Raw genomic sequence first — 19725 nt, 5'->3', positions numbered from 1 at the left:
CCCTAGGACACCTCCTAAGAGGTTTTTTAAAATGTAACCTTTATCTTTGGGTCAATGCACAGCGCATCAGAATTTATTTTAGATGTATGTTTTTTTTAGCGAAGTATCTTAGTTTGTCCTTAGAATTTGAAAATCATATGTGCCTAAATAAAACAATTCGAAACTTTTGATATGGCTTCATCTTCCTCAAACTACGCACACACATTAGCCAGCTCTTTCAATACGATCGACGGTTTAGGTATTTAGCTTATGAATAAACTTCCACTCAATATCCCAAATTTAGACGGCAAAAAAGTTCATGCTTCCCTAGTTAAACTTTTTACAGAATTAGCTTTTTATGACATTACTGAATTTTCCCAATTTGATTTCAATAACTATTTTCTTGCATAATTCTTATTCTTTATCTATGTAGTCTGACCATTTGATCGCCTGTACAACCATGTTTTTTTATTGCTATTTTATTAATTTAAATTTTTACGGTTTTAAATGAGTATAACTTTCAAACTTGTGCAAGAATTTTGAGCTCAACTCGTGGTCAAATAGACTTTAATATGATGAACTTGATGATGAACATTGTAATTAATGTTCGAATGCTTTTTTTCAGCTTTTTTTTCAGAAGCGAAATTTGTGCAACTACTATGATTATTATAAAATTACTATCCTTTTAATATTATTATGAATAAGCTTGACAGAAGACTGAAATAATATCTATATTATTGATTATAGTTTGCTTATGAATAAATAAATAATAAATAAATAAAAACCTTTAAGTCTCGCCCTAATCTATACTGTATATAAATATATTGTAGAGCTTATAAATATCATATTCTTGTAATATTATCTTTATCACAATATTATTCATTTTATATAAAAATCCTTCATTTTCCACTTTTCTTAAATATATTGTTTATTTAAATCTTATCAAGATCATGTTTTTTGATAGGTGTCCTGAAGATGGAACGTACCTAGTTCTGAAACGTCGACAGTAAATAAATAAATGATTTTTTGAGAAACTTTTTTGTTTTTTATCACTTTTTGGATTTTTTTCAAAGCTCTATAAAATATTTGCAAATCTAAGACTCTACCATCTAATATATATATATATATATATATATATATATATATATATATTATACATATACTTATACATATAACCCTTTCCTACAAAATCTTATTGTACATATGCATATCATATCATATCATATCACCTTCCTGCATCATGCGCGTCACACATGCTCGAAATCCGTATGAGCGTGCGTATGTGAACGTTACCAGGAGAACAGACGCTTTTCTCTCGGCGAATGGGTTGCATGGGTTGCTCCCCCATAACCGCTCCACACATGACTAATCTCGCGTACGGTTTTGTAGAGCTGTTTCCTAACACCGTGCTTTCGCACCAAGATGAGCGTTCGAGCTTACTAAACTTGAGCGCGAACTTTTCGAATTCAAAGTTCGTTCCAGATACAGTAGAATCTAGAATTCTAGAGTCTAGATGTTATTGAATTTCATTTTTTTTTTATCGATGGGGTATTCTAGTAGAGGCATAGAGTTGGGCCATTTATGAATCATATAGTAAAAACAAGACAATCCTTTTTATATTATTATTTTTTATCAACGTTACAATAGTACAAACAAAATTAAAACAAACAAAGTTGCTATTAGTATGGTTAAAGTGGGGATCTTATTGTAAAAGTTGACACGTGACCATGCCCACGCTTGCAACTCGCCTAGTAATCCGAAATGTATAAAAGATTAATCTAAAATGGTGTCTCTATATTATATATATAGATATAGAACCTCGAATTTCCGGTTAGTTAGTAGTCCGGATAATCGCGAATCCGTATAACTGAGGCCCGGAAATTCGAGGTTCTACTGTATATATATATATATATATATATATATATAATATAGAGACAACATTTCAGATTAATCTTTTATACATTTCGGATTACTAGGCGTGTTGCAAGCGTGAGCATGGTCACGTGTCAACTTTTAACAACAAGACCCCACACTTTAACCACTGCTAATGAGCAACTTTTTTGTTTTAATTTTTTACATACTATGTACATATCTACAATTCGAAATTTTGCATGATTAATGGTGCAATTTAATATATATATATATATATATATGTAATGAAATCAAAGCAAATATGTATGTACATACATAAGGAAGTGTTAATTTCTTAACAAACATTGATTTTCAATGCATATAAATGTTAGTTTGAATAAATACACAAGAATATTCTTCATACATTTGATTATCCGGATGTTTGATTATCCGAATGCCATCGACAACAATTAGTCCGGTTAATCGAGGTTCTACTGTACTAGTATTATTAACTAGTATAGTATTAAGTTAAAAAAGAATTTTTGACAAAATGGCGATTGTGTGAAGAAAAATATCAATTTCTTACCACTTTCTTAAGTTTCTCGAATTTTTTTAAAAATAGTGAAAATTAAAATTTCGTAGTATTTAAGCTTTATAGAGAAGTCTATAAAATAGATTCTTTAAAAATTTAAACACTTCGAAGTAAATCGGTCCAAAAGAATTCGAGAAATCGAGCGTATAGTATTGAAAAAGACACTTTTCAGAAAAAAGCGTTTAAAAATTTGCAGATGGAAGGAAACCCATGAGCCTTATTATGGTCAAACTGCTTTATCTCCGAAAATACTTTAAATTTTTGAAAATCCTCTCGCATATATTCTTATATAGTTAAACTTTGAAAATATGAAGAAAACTATTTTTATTAGTAATTAGCTATTTTTAATATAATGTTAAATATGTAGATTATGTTTTTAACTTAGCTGACTAATTTCTTTCAAATGTTTTATGCGAGGATTGAATTAAAAAAATTAAGTTCTAATTAAAAACTTTGATAGATAGTGGTAAGAGATTTGATAGACTAGATAGACGCCTAAGAAGTTATCACAAGTTTATAAAATTTTCAGGTTCTGATAGCCGTTAATAGTAATACTAAAAATTGAATGATTTGCCAAAGAGATTAGATATGCTATGTCAACTGCAAATTAAAATTAGTCTATATATTCTGAATTTTATATTTTTCACATTCGTATGTGTTTGTTATGTTTAATATGCAAAACCATCAAACAAAGATAACATTTCTGTCGATAAAATTCATGAATGGGAGGATTGTTTATGAGTTGTGACGCATTAAGTTATTTGAATCTGTTTATTGTGCTGTTTTTAATATATAGATATTATAAGTTTGACGCCAGATAATTTAATTACAATTCCCGTTGTCAGTGTAATTGTTGGCATTTGATGATATGTTTGTCTGGCATGTAAAAGCTTGGTGTAGTTTAGGCCAATGTTTTCTAATCATTTTGGACAGTTTACCACTCCATTATTATTATGATTTATATATGTTCTATGAGTTCACACATAAATTTTAATCTATTTATTTTATCTTAAAATATCTAATAAGTATCAAAAACATAAGTACAGTTGATGTCACAAACATCATAGATAAAATAAATTGAACATAAATGGATCATTATGAATATTGATTTAATTCAGTTAAAAATTTGTGAAAGACTCAAATGAATTAATACTCATTTTTTAGAATTCCATAGAATTGATTTTAATAATATTTGATTAAAATAGTACTAATATATATTTCTAATTAAAGTTAAGTATTCTTGTAATTATATTTACATTATAGTATGAAATTACACACAATCAGTAATCGTTATGCTAAATGACAAAAATATGCGTTTGTAGAATTGACTTGTGAGTCACACCATATGTTCCTATATACCACAATAGTTATATAAATATATAAACAGCTGCAATATTGATAAAATGATAACTTTATTATAAAAATCCCGATTAAATATAAGTACAAGCAGTTTCTTTCACGTCGTGAAATTGATTCATTTTTAAACTATGTGGATTTATAATATATGATACCACGGTTAGAAGCAATTACTAATTATAAAAGAATACATCAAACAGTTAGTTTGCAATTATTATCTTTTATGAATAATGAACAGACATTTTGATTAGAATTTGCATCTTAATAATTAATTGGAAGACATTTAATTAGTATATTTGCTATTGAATGTAAGTTACAGAACCTTTGTGGATAACTTAATTTTTTTCTCTTCCACCTTTGATTATATTAATCACAACCCTGCCAGTATACGAATATTATTTTAGAATTATACTGAACCGTTTTTTGTCAATGTTTTTTATATTTAATATATTCCGTCTCTTCACATGTTAATATATAGAGCGATTTTAACTTTAAAGCAATCTGATCAAACTAATTAGATACTAAATATTAACCTTTATTTAACGTGAAGCATAATAGTCTAGTCATTTGGTGCAAAAAAGGCTGTTGCTGGTACAGTACTCAAAGATTTCTGAAAATCTTATGAATTTCAGAGTGCTTTTTATGAAAATTTGCTACCTCAAATTTTTACGACGAGTTGCCGCCATATTGAAAAAATGGCGTCAGAAAACAGTATTTTTAAAATATCTCCTTTCCGTCTCATTTTACGATAAAAGTACGTATGTACGAAATAAACTAGATAAAATATCCTACAATTCTTCAGAGAACCATTTTTTGTAAAATTAATAGTTTTAGAGTACGTCCGCCTCAAAGTCTTTGCTGCTCTCGCCATAGTATCGAATCTCTCCATATTTGAAATAAAGCTCTTGGGTGTGGGCTACTTTAAATACAATTGAGCCCTCAAAAAATATTATTTTTTTAGTTATATAAAAAGTTAATTTGGATTTCAAGCCACGTGTAAGATAATGAGTTAATCATTGATTTTATTAAAAATTTCTATGCCACATCAGATGACCATTTTTTAACCTCATTGTTACAACTTTTTGACTCATGTATTGATTTACATTTAGACAATTTTTCTTGAAAATTCGATAAATCTGGTAAAAAAATTTTAATGGTTAGATGCAAAATAAAACACTGCTTGAAACATGAATATGGTAACTGTTAAATTATCTTCACGCAATAAGAAACATAAGGTGTGCACTGACGCATAGATGCTACATTGTCTTGAGCCATAAAGAACGATTTTAAAAAGTTCCTAACATTTCGAATCATTTTGAGAATAAGTTTTTGTATATCGTAAATATTATGACTTATCTCATCTTTTATACGAGCCCAATATTTTTTGAATTGGTGGTTCCGCTTTTTCCAAAACGACTTCAAGAATATACATCACACATCCATTATTCAACATTCATTATGTCTAAGCCCTAGAGTACATCAGAATGATCACAAGACCTTGAAACTTAAATATTAAAAGAAACTATGGTTTACTTTTCATATTATGACTTATACAGCAGAAATTCAATTACATAAATATTAAAATTCTCATTTTTTGAATTTTTCAAATTATGATATACATAAATTTCATGCAAGAAGCACAAAATCCCACATTTGCCATGGTTCCCTGGATTAATATTAATAATGCAAATTTAATTTTGTGTCTTCAAAGTTCAACCGTGCATTAACTAACAATATTACAACATTATCATGGGACATTATGTACTGAGTTTTGATTTAACGGTTGAATTAGTCGCAGTTTTCTACATCAAACGCCAATTTTCAAGCTTCAATGAACTTTTCTATTGACTTCAAGCTTCACAGACTGTGGACATATATACATCGATTCTAAATAGGTCAAAGAGGAACATATAGGCTGCGAATTTAATTATGTATCGATAATATAATTATTTAAAGCATCTCTACAAACAAAAATTTAATTTTTGAACTTTTTTAGAATTTATGTATATTTCAAAAATTTTTTAAATGTCAAGAATATTTATCTGTACAATTTTTGGAAATTTTCTATAAATTTTATTTTATAACAGATGTTTTGAAAATTCATTTATACTACATTGGCGCACTACAATATGTCTCTAATAGGAGGTAATTGAGTTCTAAATTAAATCTTCTTCGTTAAACATTAATTATGTTCTAATGATGTCAATTAATGTTTTTTTTTCATTTGCCATTAATCAACTCGTCGACTTCAGTTATGGTAGATGTAATTGAATTATTATAAGTAGAATATTATTTGCAAATACATACTCATATACACATATATACATATAATATTTCTTTATATTCATTCTTTGGGAATGAGATGTATTGCAGTACTTGCATATTCTCTATTAGTAGAATAAAAATATTTTTAACAGCAAAAATATTCTAAAAAAATCAAAAGAACTGATGGTATTAAACTAAAAACTATCTAATGGTTCAAACTAATATCATACATAATATTGCATCTAAGTTTCCATTATGTTTTTTAATCAATATTTCTGTTCAGTGAAAATTGTATTACCTGTATCAAAGCCTTTGTGGAAATTGTCTGTACAGACGCAAGCTAAATTGAATTTCGATTTATTGAAGAGCAGTTTATTTTTGATATGCGCTCTTATAATTGAATGTCTAGTCTGCAGAGACATGAAAATGTATCAAGTCATTTAGATTCACATTTGAGACATCATCAAAATTCCATAAAATCCTCATTATATATATATATATATATAATTTTTTTTATTAATCTTTGCCAATCTTTAACATCTGTTTTTCCTGAGTTAAAAAATGTTGTTTTCACTGTGAGATGAGGATGGTCACTTTTCATGATTTTAAATGTTTCACTTTCAGTTAAATATAACCAAAACACATCATAATAACAAATCAATTTGAATTAGGCTGCTAATTGTAGTTTTGCACTTATTCTACGATTCTTTAAATTATTAATACATTTAATCAAATAATTATTGCCATAACAAATAACTATGTCTTACAAAATGCTTGCAGAAAATTTAAACGTTTTTGCACCTTAAAATTATCTAACTAAAAATTGTTAAATTTATTCTTTATTAGAAATATAAATTTATCATGTTATAATGTGAAATTGATAACATATTTTCCTATATACTCAAATATTTACTCAAATTGCAAATGTAATAAATTATTAGAAAGAATTTCATAATCACTTAACATCACGCAATTTAATAAATGTAATGCAATAATGTGAATTTGATGAAATATAACTCACTGTCCTAAGTAGGTATTTTATAAGTAAAATTGTAATAATATGAGCTTAATATTATTTCATTAGGAGAAATACTAAGAAGGAGTGATGTTGCTTTAAAAATAATTATTTCTGGAGTCAATTGAATCTATCGAGTCAAATTCTCCTTCAAATTTTATTGGCAACTCCCTTCCCTTTAGTATGCATATATTTACGCTAACTCGAAATCGTTTTTGTTAATAATTTTACACATTATAGAATTATAATCAAACTAATAAATAAAAATAATTTTATAATTTATAAACGATTTTTAACCTTGGACCTTTGTTCCAGCAGCCTACTTGGCGTTTATGGGGCGAAGAGCGCGTGGAAGGTGCTATTTACACCGTGTACCTGAAAAAAGTGCGTTATCATAGACCTACACCGAGTGCATCTAGTGTAAGTATCAAGTTTTTATTATACTGTTTATTTCCAATATTTCTTTATAAATGTGTCTATTTTATCTAATTACTAATACCATGTTTTATATTTATTTCAATTTTAATGATGTGTAAAATCGTCCAATAATGAAGCGCAAATATCACAACAGGGCGGTGATATTCAAGCACATTATCGTACTGTCTGCAGGCCATAAATTAAATAAGTAGTAATTAAGCTTTGAGACAAATTGCATGAGCTCAATATGTTTTTAAACAGTCTAATGATAATCGGTTAATTTAATAAAAAAAGCAGCTTGGTTGTCCAACGATGATATAATTTACAACTGCCATATAGGTTCTGAGTTAAAATTACTTTAACTTGTTTTTTGTAGGTCGACTAATTTTTACTTAAAAATGTTCAACCTTTTGACAATAAAGTAATTTAAACAAGTTAATTATATTTCAACCATTCTATAGGTAATCATGTAGATTGATGTACTTGATGTTGGTAATAATTGAGACGCATTTAACATTTCAGGATATTTTGAATTACTCGGAAATTGTTTTAGCATTAAATTAATAGATTTTCACCTAGATCTAAGTTATATCATTGGACAAATTTCGAATTTTTTGAAGTCGATTTTTAAATTTTTTTGAAGAAGACAAATAATGGCAATATATTAAGTAAGTAAATAACATAACGTAGTAGTAGTATGCATTTTATGCAAATATATCATCGTATTTTGTTTAATATTTTGAATGTTTTGTTTTCTTCTATAATATATTTAATAGTTTAATGTAAAAAACCATACATGAAAGTAGTATAGAAGTACAGTGTTAGTACATGAAAGTAACTATAGAATCAACTCGAACTTACAATATTAGAGGGCGCCCATTAATTACGTGATCGATTTTTTATAGATTTTTGCACCCCCAAGAAGGAAACTTTGATGATACGTTGTGATATTTGAAATTACCCGCCCTCCCCCAGCAAACATCACAAGTATTTTTAGTTACGTAAAATTTTTTGACAAATATTTCAAATTTACAAAAAAATCGTATTTTTTTTAATTAGGTAAAAAATAAATACACGTGATATCTAACTAGACGCCTTCCTCTTCGACGTGTTTCTTCGTGTTTTTTTGTCCAACCCTCTCTCTTTCTAAAAGCCTCTTTTGATTAATGGACTCCCCTTAAAAAAATAAAAGATCTGTACAACAAAATATATAAATTTTTACATGAGAACTTAATTTTTTTTGTTGAAATCGTAGTTATATTAGAGCAATTGCGAGCACAAAAACGCACTCGGGTATTATTTTCCAGGTTATATTAAACTAAAAGCTGACAAAATAGAATAAATTTCTTCAAAAGTTGGTTAATTCAAGATAATGCCTTGCTAAAGTTTCAACGTTTCTACTAAATTTTTGATGGCATCTTCCAGTAGCTGAAGAACTATGAGATATTTGTGTAAAAATTGTATTCTATAAACATTTAATCGCTTAATTCTTCGATATTATAAAAATTGTTTTATATATAAAATAAATTTCAATTTATGATAATACAGGAGGCCTGGAACTTTCACACAATGCCTACTTAATTACTTCTTATATTTATATTTTCCATCCTTTTATATCTAAGTGCAGTATTCGAGGTGAGATAAATTATGATGCACGCGAAGATGAACTCGTATCAAATATTATTCTGGTCAATGCCATACAAGAACTCGCTAAGCAACGTTATATAACAAGTATGATGCAATTTTTAATGCAACGCATAATATAAATTTTATCTGATTCAAACCGTAAACTAGATTTGATTTACATAGAAAAATATTCTATTTTTAAAAACTTTTACGGCGTGTGAGAAAAATGACTTATCGTCGTATTTATTAATAGTTCGTCTGTTAAGTGCACTCAAATATTTATTCCAATGTATTATTATTTAATCATTCTTGATTCAAGATTATGAGATCTGATTCGATTTTAATTACAAATACACGCCCACAAATCTGTAATTTTTTCCACTAATTGATTTAGAAACACTTCGAACATCGAAGAAACTATGAACATGATGTAGAACCCTACATCATTCCAATATTTCTGCAACAAAAGCAAATTGAGCTTTCACTTTGGTGTGAGGATGTTTGTGTAAATAAATTTGACTACTTCTTGATTAAGCAAGTTTTCAAGAATTTTAAGATTAAATAATCGAAATTTATTTAAAAACTGCTTACTCTTTACACATAAAATTCGTTATTTCTAGCGTTGGTTTATTTTAAGCCCGTTCCAATGTTTTTAGCATGTGTTTACATATTCGACATTCTTCAACACAATTTCGAAAATATTCTTTGTATATTGTTTATTCTGCTAGAATGCACTTCGTCTCTGGATAAATTGTAAATTTAGAACAGGAAAATGTCTTGCAATAGCAGTATTTACGTTCTTGAAATATTTCAGTGAATTCGCAAAACAGAGGATGTAGAATGAGTTCCAATTTTAAAATACAACAATATTAAAGTTTATGAGCAATAAAATTATTGATATAATTGATATTCATATTAAATCGAACAATGAATAAAATAAACAAGATAAAGACAAAATAAAGAAGATATGGCATCGTGCCTTAAGCAAGGCAAATTGCTGGTACTTCCCGTACCTCAATGAAATATTTGAGGAATATTAAATGCTTTCAGATAGATTATTATAAATAATGCAACTTTCATTATTCTTGTTTTATAAAAAATAAATAAACAAAACATAGTCAATCGGATTAGAAGTAAATAACAGATATTTTCATTTTCGATTTTTATCCCATTACTATAACTTACCCTACGGGAAATTAATAAATGAAGATCGAGGATGAGGTATTATTTCATAATTGTTAAAAAAATTTAGATTCAATTTTTAAAATAAAACAGTTATTTCAGAGATGATTTCACAGATTATTTCCCCTTTGCCTTTAAAAATTATTTTTTCAAAAATGTTACTAATTTTTTGTGTTTTTCCAGGACTCCGAGGACGAAATATCACATTTGGAATGGGAAACAGTTCGGGTTCGATTCGTCAAAGCTGGTACATTGGCGAGATTGGTGGAAGCTTTGGCGACAGATGATGGAGAATTAGAAAGCACATATGTCAATGTATTTTTGGCCACATACAGGTAAAATGATGAAACTGCAACTATAATAATTTCTTAAATTTAGATAAACCACAACTAGTTGTTGCTGTATTCATTTTATACAGTTACATAAAATTTAAATATATACCGCATTCAATAATAATTGAAGCTTCCCTGAAGGCAAATTTTATGAAATCAACGATATGATAATTAATATTATTTTTTTTCAGAGCGTTTGCAACGACATTACAAGTTTTGGAACTACTGACAGAACGCTACAAGTATTTAGAAGATAATTTAACGGAGAGCGAACAACATAGAAAGTAAGTAGTCACGGATCTAATTTTGAAATTATATTTTTTTCCAAAGCCAAACAGAACGCGTAATTACTTGCATTTACATAAAACATTTCAAATTATATTATTATGGTTATTTTTATAAAAAAACATATAAAATCTTTATATTATACTAATTTAGATAGCTGATATATGAAATAAATGGAAAAACTAATACGATTATTGTTTGAAATGGTCTCGTGCATTGTTCATCTTTATTTATAACTAATAATTTTAAATTTGTGTTTTGAGTATTTAAAGTAGTTCATTTTATCCATATCTTATTTAAGTACTATTTAAGTATATATCTAATTAGATTTATTTATTTTTTTATTCCAGAACTTTAATATCAGCACTCCATGTCTGGCTAGACAGTTACCCCGAAGACTTCAAATCCGCAAACGAAACTTTATCACCATGTCTCTCTCATTTGCTCCAATTTACAACCCATTACTTACCCCATTCGGATTTGCATGCCAAAATTTCACATCGGGTCAACAAAATTGGTTTAAAAAGCGGATCCGTAGAAAACTTACTTTATGCCGCTATTCCAAAAAATCACAGCTGCCAAAATTTTGGAGAATCGCAGACTGTAGTAGACAACGGATCCATAGTGTATTCTACAAGAAATTATGCTCAATTAGGGATGGAGAATTTCACTTTTGGAGTAAAATCGCCACCTATGACCACATATTTGCCGGATACGTATGTTCCCGACCATAGAAGCCATTTCGTTCACGAATTCAGCCCAGAAGTGGCTGGGTTGGATTTGGACATTGCTGGAATATGCCTGGCACCAGGAATGAGGACACCTCTGCATACGATGCAGGGGTATAGATTTCCCAATGTACCTGAGAAGCATTTTGCGGAACAGCTGACTAGAATGGATATGGTAATAATAATTGAAATTTAAGTTGATTTAGACATTAGGTTAAATTTATATTTAAAATTATTCTTTCAGCAACTCTTTAAGAAATTAGTCCCGCATCAGTGCTTAGGAGCAGTCTGGAGTAGAAGAGATAAAGACAGGCAGCATGAAGCCGCAACAGTATTAGCAACAGTCAATCAATTTAATGCTGTTTCATTAAGGTAATAATATCAATAAAAACTTCAGAATATTAATATTATAGATATTACTATGATTTAGTATTAAAAACGCCAGCCAAGATATATGCTTTCTCCATAGGAAAATAAGTAGATTAGTCAGTGTCATCACTTTTTATCGAAATACTTCTATCAATTACTTATCTCTTTTGGTAAACTGATTTATAAAAAATATCTTTTTTGTATTTAATATTATTCTGCAATCTATTATATATAAGTTATTACATTAAGCAGAAAACACTGTCAAGCACGAGTTAAAATAAGGTGATTACAAATTAGTAGATACCCCCAGTGGCGTATCTGCTAGAGCTAATTAAGACATAATAAAAAAACTATAAACAAAAGAAAAAAAAAACAATAAAACATGGTAAAAATAAAGTATTATAGTTAATTATACTATATTACGTCTCCAAGTATTTTTTTTTAAGTCTGGTCGGCTAACCTTCCATGTATACATGATTTGCTAATTGGTCAGGATGAACGTCAATTATGCTTTTATAATTGTTGGCATCCAATGTTATCTATGAAAACAATCTAAATCTATTTTTTTTAATCTGCAGGGTAATATCAAGTATTTTAGTAGAGCCAGGACTTAAGCCAAATGAAAGAGCTGCAATCATTGGCACCTGGATCGATATTGCTCAAGAACTGCGAATTTTGAAGAATTTTTCATCACTTAAAGCTATTATATGCGGTATATATATTTTCACCAAATTTTATATCATATTATATTTCATAAATCAATTATGGGATGAAACCGTATAATTATTATTTCAGGACTTCAAAGCAATCCTATATACCGATTGCAAAGAGTTTGGTCAGCAGTAGCTCGTGATAAATTAGAACTATTTAGTGAATTAGCAAGAATTTTTAGTGAAGACAATAATCAATGGGCACAACGTGAACTTCTTATGAGGGAAGGCACCGCTAAATTTGCAGACACTGCTGGAGAACATGACAGACATTTGCAAAAGGTAGTTTGTAATAATATTATCTTTTAATTTGATTTTATAACTAATTTCTTATTATTGTCAAAAGTAACACTTTGATTTTTGTAGATATCATTTCCTTCAATCTGGAAATTAATTTTACAGGTTTTCCAAAAGCAAAACAATTACTGTTCCAGCATAAGCCACGGAACGATACCTTATTTAGGGACTTTTTTAACTGACTTGACAATGATTGACACAGCAATACCTGATACTGTAGCAGAAGGACTAATTAATTTTGATAAGAGACGGAAAGAGTTCGAAGTCCTGGCTCAAATAAAACTTCTTCAAGGAGCGGCGAATGCTTACAATCTTTCTATTGATCCATTATTTGATCGATGGTTCGACTCACTACTAGTCTTAGATGACCGACAGGCTTACAGTTTGTCTTGTCAAGTTCAGCCTAATGCTGATAATGGAAAAGTCAACAAAAAACCACCACAGGTAATTTATCATTGTATCCAAACATACACACACATACCTCAATTTTTTCTAAGGTATGTCAAAAGGTGGAAACCTTTGAAACGTAAAGATATGCAAAAAATTTTATTTTCGATTTTTTTGCGATTACTATAACTTACCCTACAGCATGTTGATAACTGGATTAGAATTATTCTTATTATTCTTAATCCAAATGCATAGTAGTAACTGAAATATATTGTGATAACATAAATGGACCAGGCACACAAGCGCTCCAAAAAGTAAAATGTTTTAGTATCTAATGAAGGAATGAATACCTTAATAGCTTTATTTTAAACCTACCATAATTTTATGTTTTTACTTGATATTTTTAATTTTAAAACAAATTAGTGGAGGATGTAGCATGTCCTTCTCACCGGAGATCGTTGGTTCGATTCCTGGTGATTCCAAATGTGATATATATAAAATATCAGAATGTATAAGAATTTCAATTGCAACATATATGTAAAGAAATGATTAGAATGTGTAAGATATTAGAATGTATGGAAGTTGAATTAGAATTAAAATGAAATGAAACAGTAGGAGAAGTAAGAAGATGAAGATAAGTTGAGAAAACTATGAAGAAGAATTGGATTCATATGAAAAAGATAAGATGAAAGAAAAGAATATAGTATAAGAAAAATAAGATTTATGCTAAAATAATATAGTATAAAAAACTGAAGAATGAAGTAGAATTGTAGTAGTAGATAATAGTTATGTAATCGTTGTAGGTGGCTAAATGCTTGTAACAAATTACGCTCATTCAAATCGACTTTCGAGTACTAATCATTTAATGATTGTTCAATTATTGCTCAATAGAGTACATGAGAGTTAATTAATACTAGTCTATTTTTTGCGTAGATGGCTTAAATATTGTTCTTTTTTTGGATAACGATAAATTAAATTCACTCTTTTTATATGGTCGATACGACTATACTATTGCTCTTAACTAATTACTTCAGTTTTTACTGCTATTCCTGAATCAATACTAATCATTCTAATCAATAGTAATATAGGTGTGTGTGTTTTAAATTTTAAAATTTTTGTTTTAAAATATCATGTTTTCGTGTTTGGAAATATTTAAGTGAAAAAATTTATTTGGATTCATATTAATTTGTAAAATAAATAAAAGTATAGATTTTTTTTACATAATTTTTTATCATACAAATTTTTTGACAATAATTGTTTTAAAATTTGTTTTTTTTATATTTCTTTTCAAAGGGTCACAAGAAAAATGATTCTATAACGAGCACATCTAGTAGCGGTGGGTCACAATTTTACTACGAAATTGCTAATAGTGCTCCAAATTCTAGAAATAATAGTTTGGATAGAGGGGTATCTCCACCCGGTAAGTGGATAAAGTTATTTGCAATAACTTTATTGTTGGCATTTATCAAACGTTTGATTCAGTAAAAAAATATTACTTAAATGATGAAAATAAAATAAAATTAATTTTATTTATTTTCAGGAATGTCAGCTGCTTCCAGCAGTTCCAGCCTCCCATCCCTGGACGTTTCCTTATCAAGCGCTGGAAGCGGTGCTTTTCAGCAAAAGCACAACACTCTTAAACAAAATGGAACATCACCGCAACTCAACTCAACTGGACCTGATTTTTATATTATTAAAGTAAATAATTCACTCTAAATTTTAAATATCACTTATTGTTTATGTATAGTTTACTTTTTGAGACATTATTTATACCTGAACACCAATAGAGATGTTTCTGTAATATTCTGATTGTTCTTACAATTCCGGTATTGAAATTGAATGAATTTTTCTTTGAACTTTAATTTATATTTTTGCAACAAGTCTAATCTTGTCTTTAATCAATCAAGTTTCTTATGCTTTATTTTAAATTTATTTAAGGTCACATACGAGACTGAAAGCCGCGAGACGGAAGGAATAGTTCTCTACAAAAGTATAATGTTAAGTAATAGCGAACGCACACCGCAAGTTATTAGAAATGCTATGTTAAAACTTAATTTAGAAGGTGATCCTAGTAAATATACACTTGCACAAGTACTGCCTGACCGAGGTAAGAATATATTTTGATAACTACGTTTACTTAGTTAAAATATTCATGGTAGCAAATGATTCTATACATTATTGCTATTATCAAATTCAACTGGACTCAAATTTTTGCTATTATCAAATTCATAGAGATTACAGTTTATGCAGGTCAGGAATGTTGATGTATTTAACTTTTACGGAAAAAATACATTTAACTATCACACCTGAGCATAAATGATAAGAGATTCTTTGATTTATATGATTTTTTTTTTCAGAAATGGTTCTTCCTCAAAATGCTAATGTTTACTATGCTGTAAATACAGCATACAACTTGAACTTCATTCTTCGGCCCAGGAAGGAGGAACTTCAACCAACTAGGTGACATAGCTTAGGAGATATTTTGCTATAAATTGAATTGTACTGGATACCATCATTTTAGTTATGTATTCATAAAAAATCATATTTATTGACGAACTGTATTGTTGATAGTAACGTTAGCTAGCACGATATCAAGCAGATTTTGCAGAGGAAATGAAGCAGATTTTCCTTTGGTTTTTCATATTGTAGGATTGAGTTCACCCAAATACTATATCAAATTATTTATTAGTATTTTTGGTAGTCTTTGAAAGACGAATTTGGAATAGATTTATATTTAAATGAAGTGAAGAGAAGTTTTTTGATTGTCTTGATTGTTGAAATCAAAAGCTTTCTCCAACTAGTGAGTCCAATATTAAATCTGTTTAATTGTCCAATATTTATATTTTGAACTGTACATACAACCTTCATATTTTTCTACTTCACTTGAAATTTATGGAAAATATGATTTTAAATGAAAATTACTTTTTAGGATGCCGCGATATAAAAATCGATTGAAATCTACTACTCTCAATTTTTTATATATGTATATATTTACTTCTTGAACGTGAGTTACTATATTCAATTTTTATGAATCAAAAAGTATTTATATCAAGCTTTTTCATAGAAAAAATTAATTATAATTTTATTTATTGCAAGTTAGTTTTACTCTAACCGACATGTAAAATGTATTATATCTTTATATCATTTACTTATATGCAAGTAAAATACATATTTGTAAGTTTCGTATGCGATATCTTACTCATATTTTCCTACAGTATAATTTTACTATTTAGAAAACTAAAATTGATTTTTAATTTTTTATAAATCAATTATTTAGAAATATTTATGTATTTGCATTACATAAACTAACATGCATAGGAAATATTATAAACAAATTAACCCCTAATAGTATTTGTCAATGTATTATGTAAACATTCTGAATGTACCTGTGTGCCCAATATTTATTATACGTTATAACCATTATTATTAACTGATAAATTGATATTATAAATTATTGATTGTGAATATTACATCACAATTTTACATTATTTTCTAAGTTTTGCATTAACATCACTTGTTATTGTGCGCCACTTTTAGTCGCAAATGCAGCAATTGCTAAATCCTAAATTTAGGTCTTGGTTTAATATTGAAAATTGTAAACTATAGGTTGACAAGTTGATTTATCACTATTATTTTTTAATATTTTATATCTGACAGTTTTATGAAGTTATTTTTAATTATTGCTTGAATATAATATATTTTTATATATAGAACTACTGTGATATAGAAAAAAATACTTTGTACTTAAACTTTTCACAACATATTTACATCTCCAATTATTTTTAAAAAATATGTATATTTAGATATCATTATTCGCATTTTGAAATTATTTTTTGTACAATTTTATAATAAATATACTAATTTATTTTATAGGAAAGTTTTTATACCAGTTTTGAAATATTCTTTATATTAGAGATTAACAATTGCATCATTTTCGTTCATGCAATATTTTATATATGTAATCTTATGTACGTTGTTTTACGTATGTTACATGTATTTTATGTCTATTATAAAATGTATGATGTGTGTATATTGTATACCTATAATATATAATCGAAATTATTTAAAATAAACACCTTTAGTTTTTCTTTGCCATGTAAAAAATATGATGTATATGAATATATTTTTCTATCAGGATGCGGATAGGTCTTTCGAACCATAGCATATAATAAATAAAAATACAATATAAACGAGAACATTTCTATATTGCTGTTTACTAAAAAGTATTTTCATTAAATATTGTAAAAATCAGTAAATTGTTTCAATATTGTAATTAGTTACTATAGTTCTGCCTACGTCAAAACGTTATCTGATAGGTATATGTAGAAAAATTGGAAATGAAGTAAACATATACAAAGACTTCTTTTTTGTTTGCAAAGTGATATAATGTAGCTATGCCCTGAAAGAATATTTTCTTCGGAAATATATTAGAGTCTAAGCAACAACGAATATCACTACTGCTTGATACCAGGAATTTGAACATCAATCCTCTGATTGCGAGGCCAAACCTTCTACCACTACTATACTATGAACACTCCAGCCAACTACCACCAATACTCCAGTATTAATAATAATAATAATGAAATGAAATTTATTGATTCAATGTTGAAATAACAGCAATTAATTATATGCTAAATGTTATTTTAAGAGCAATGTGTTGATGCACTTCCATGCAAATTAAATTTACGTACCGATCTATATGATTAACAAAATACAGTCCTCTATATAGTACGAAATAATATTCATAAGTGGGGTATTCGTGGCGCAAATGGTGGAGCCACTATTTTAATATCACAAGATCCAGGTTCAAATCCCGCGTCATGTACAACTTTATATCAAGCAGTAGTGATCCATTACCAATATGTGTAAATAATCAATTTAATTAATAATTTTTTTATTTATATGTGATCTAGCTGCCTACTTGTTAACCAGTTTAAGTGACTACCTGTCTAAGTATCTACCTATCATAGTTGTCAACTGGTTTACTTTTGCACCTGCTTACCTGCACACCTGTTTGCATTACACTTTTAACCTGTCAACATGTCAGTTAGTCAACCTTCCAATCTGCCAGCCTGTCTACCTGCCTAACTCTTCATATTCCTATTTCAATACCTATCTACTTGTCAAATTGTCTACCTATCCACCAGTCTACCTATCATGTTTTTTTTTTTTTCATTCATATTATATAACAATCAGAGTTATTTACATACCCTATGAGTTATATGGCTGAATTACACACAATAATAATAATAATAATCGCAGAAAGAAATAAAAAAATAATAATAATAATAAATAAATAAAAAATAGATAAATATAAAAATAAAGAAAATAAATTAAGAAAAATAAAAAGATAAAAGAAAAAGGAAAAACAAATAGTAGTAATTTAAGCAATTGACTATGGAAAACATTTTTTTACATTAAGTCTATAGACTGTTTCTTGCGTAGTCTTCTTATAGGTGGATTATCAAGCCAAAGTTGCATTAGGATGATCGAAAATTTTAGCATGATGTCCAGTACTGGTATTTTTGATAACATCCACTACGAAAGGGATGTTGAGGTCATCATGTATGATTTTATTGCTGACAAACCACGGGGCATCAGTAATCGTCCGTAGTGTTTTAGATTGTAATCGTTGAACAAGTCTCACATTTGATTTACTACATGTCCACAGTTGAAATCCATACGTCACACCACAGGTTTAATTATGGTCTTATAAATTAGAAGCTTATTATCTAATGATAATTTTGATCTTCAACTAATAAGCCAATTTAATTTTGAAAGTGTAAGTTTAATTTGTTTTATTTTGGCCGATCCATGTGAATACCTTGACTGTGTCTTTGATTGGTATTTGTCTTTACCTGTCAAGTGCGTACCAATATTTCTACGTGTATTTGAATCAATAATGATTGATCAATGATTACCAAATCTTTAACATTTCTGAAACTACAAAACTGCTGGATCTGCCTTCTGAAAAATGTAAAAAACGTCAAAACAAGTAAAATATTATTTGAATTATTGAAATTGGATGCACATTTCATTTTTTGCACATTTTGCTGCGTTATAGAAATAAAAAAAAAGATTATTTTGCGATTACTATAACTTTTCCTAAGGAAAGTGAAAAAGTGAGATATGTAAGTGCCTAATTGCTTTGGCAAAAATTAATAATTAAAAAATGAAGTACAATCATTACCCACATATATCAATTATCAAACCTCGTGACAAATGATAAACATTGAAATTTTTTTCATCAAATAAAGTTGCCAGTGGGCCCAGCGGTGGCGTAAACAGTTCGAACGTGGGCTAAACCTAACTAGTCCCCCGGGTTCGCTGGTTC

The 19725-nt window shown here is 28.3% G+C and overlaps 1 protein-coding gene across 1 annotated transcript; it reads left to right on the top strand.

The window, feature by feature from the left end:
• Positions 1-5907: 5907 nt before the first annotated feature.
• Positions 5908-15974, top strand: LOC113373728 (ral guanine nucleotide dissociation stimulator-like 1). The gene is made up of 15 exons (XM_026614005.1): positions 5908-5923; positions 6327-6478; positions 7374-7478; positions 9637-9639; positions 10467-10618; positions 10807-10899; positions 11251-11803; positions 11873-12000; positions 12576-12709; positions 12793-12989; positions 13110-13448; positions 14685-14811; positions 14932-15089; positions 15330-15498; positions 15749-15974. The coding sequence occupies exons 1-15, from the start codon at positions 5908-5910 to the stop codon at positions 15853-15855; spliced, it is 2433 nt and encodes an 810-aa protein (XP_026469790.1). The 3' UTR covers positions 15856-15974.
• The last annotated feature ends 3751 nt before the right edge of the window (positions 15975-19725 follow it).

Source organism: Ctenocephalides felis, unplaced genomic scaffold (genome assembly GCF_003426905.1).
Source record: "Ctenocephalides felis isolate EL2017-DRISC unplaced genomic scaffold, ASM342690v1 CF-g0.4_SCAFFOLD_01604, whole genome shotgun sequence".
Taxonomy (NCBI): domain Eukaryota; kingdom Metazoa; phylum Arthropoda; class Insecta; order Siphonaptera; family Pulicidae; genus Ctenocephalides; species Ctenocephalides felis.
Note: the sequence above shows the minus strand (reverse complement) of the source record. Positions and strands in the feature narration are given on the sequence as shown.

Excerpts from the sequence above, each read along its gene's own strand:
- LOC113373728 (XM_026614005.1), top strand. Across the intron at positions 10,900-11,250 it reads GAGAGCGAACAACATAGAAA|AACTTTAATATCAGCACTCC; the intron begins GTAAGTAGTCAC and ends TTTTTATTCCAG. Across the intron at positions 15,090-15,329 it reads CTGATTTTTATATTATTAAA|GTCACATACGAGACTGAAAG; the intron begins GTAAATAATTCA and ends AATTTATTTAAG.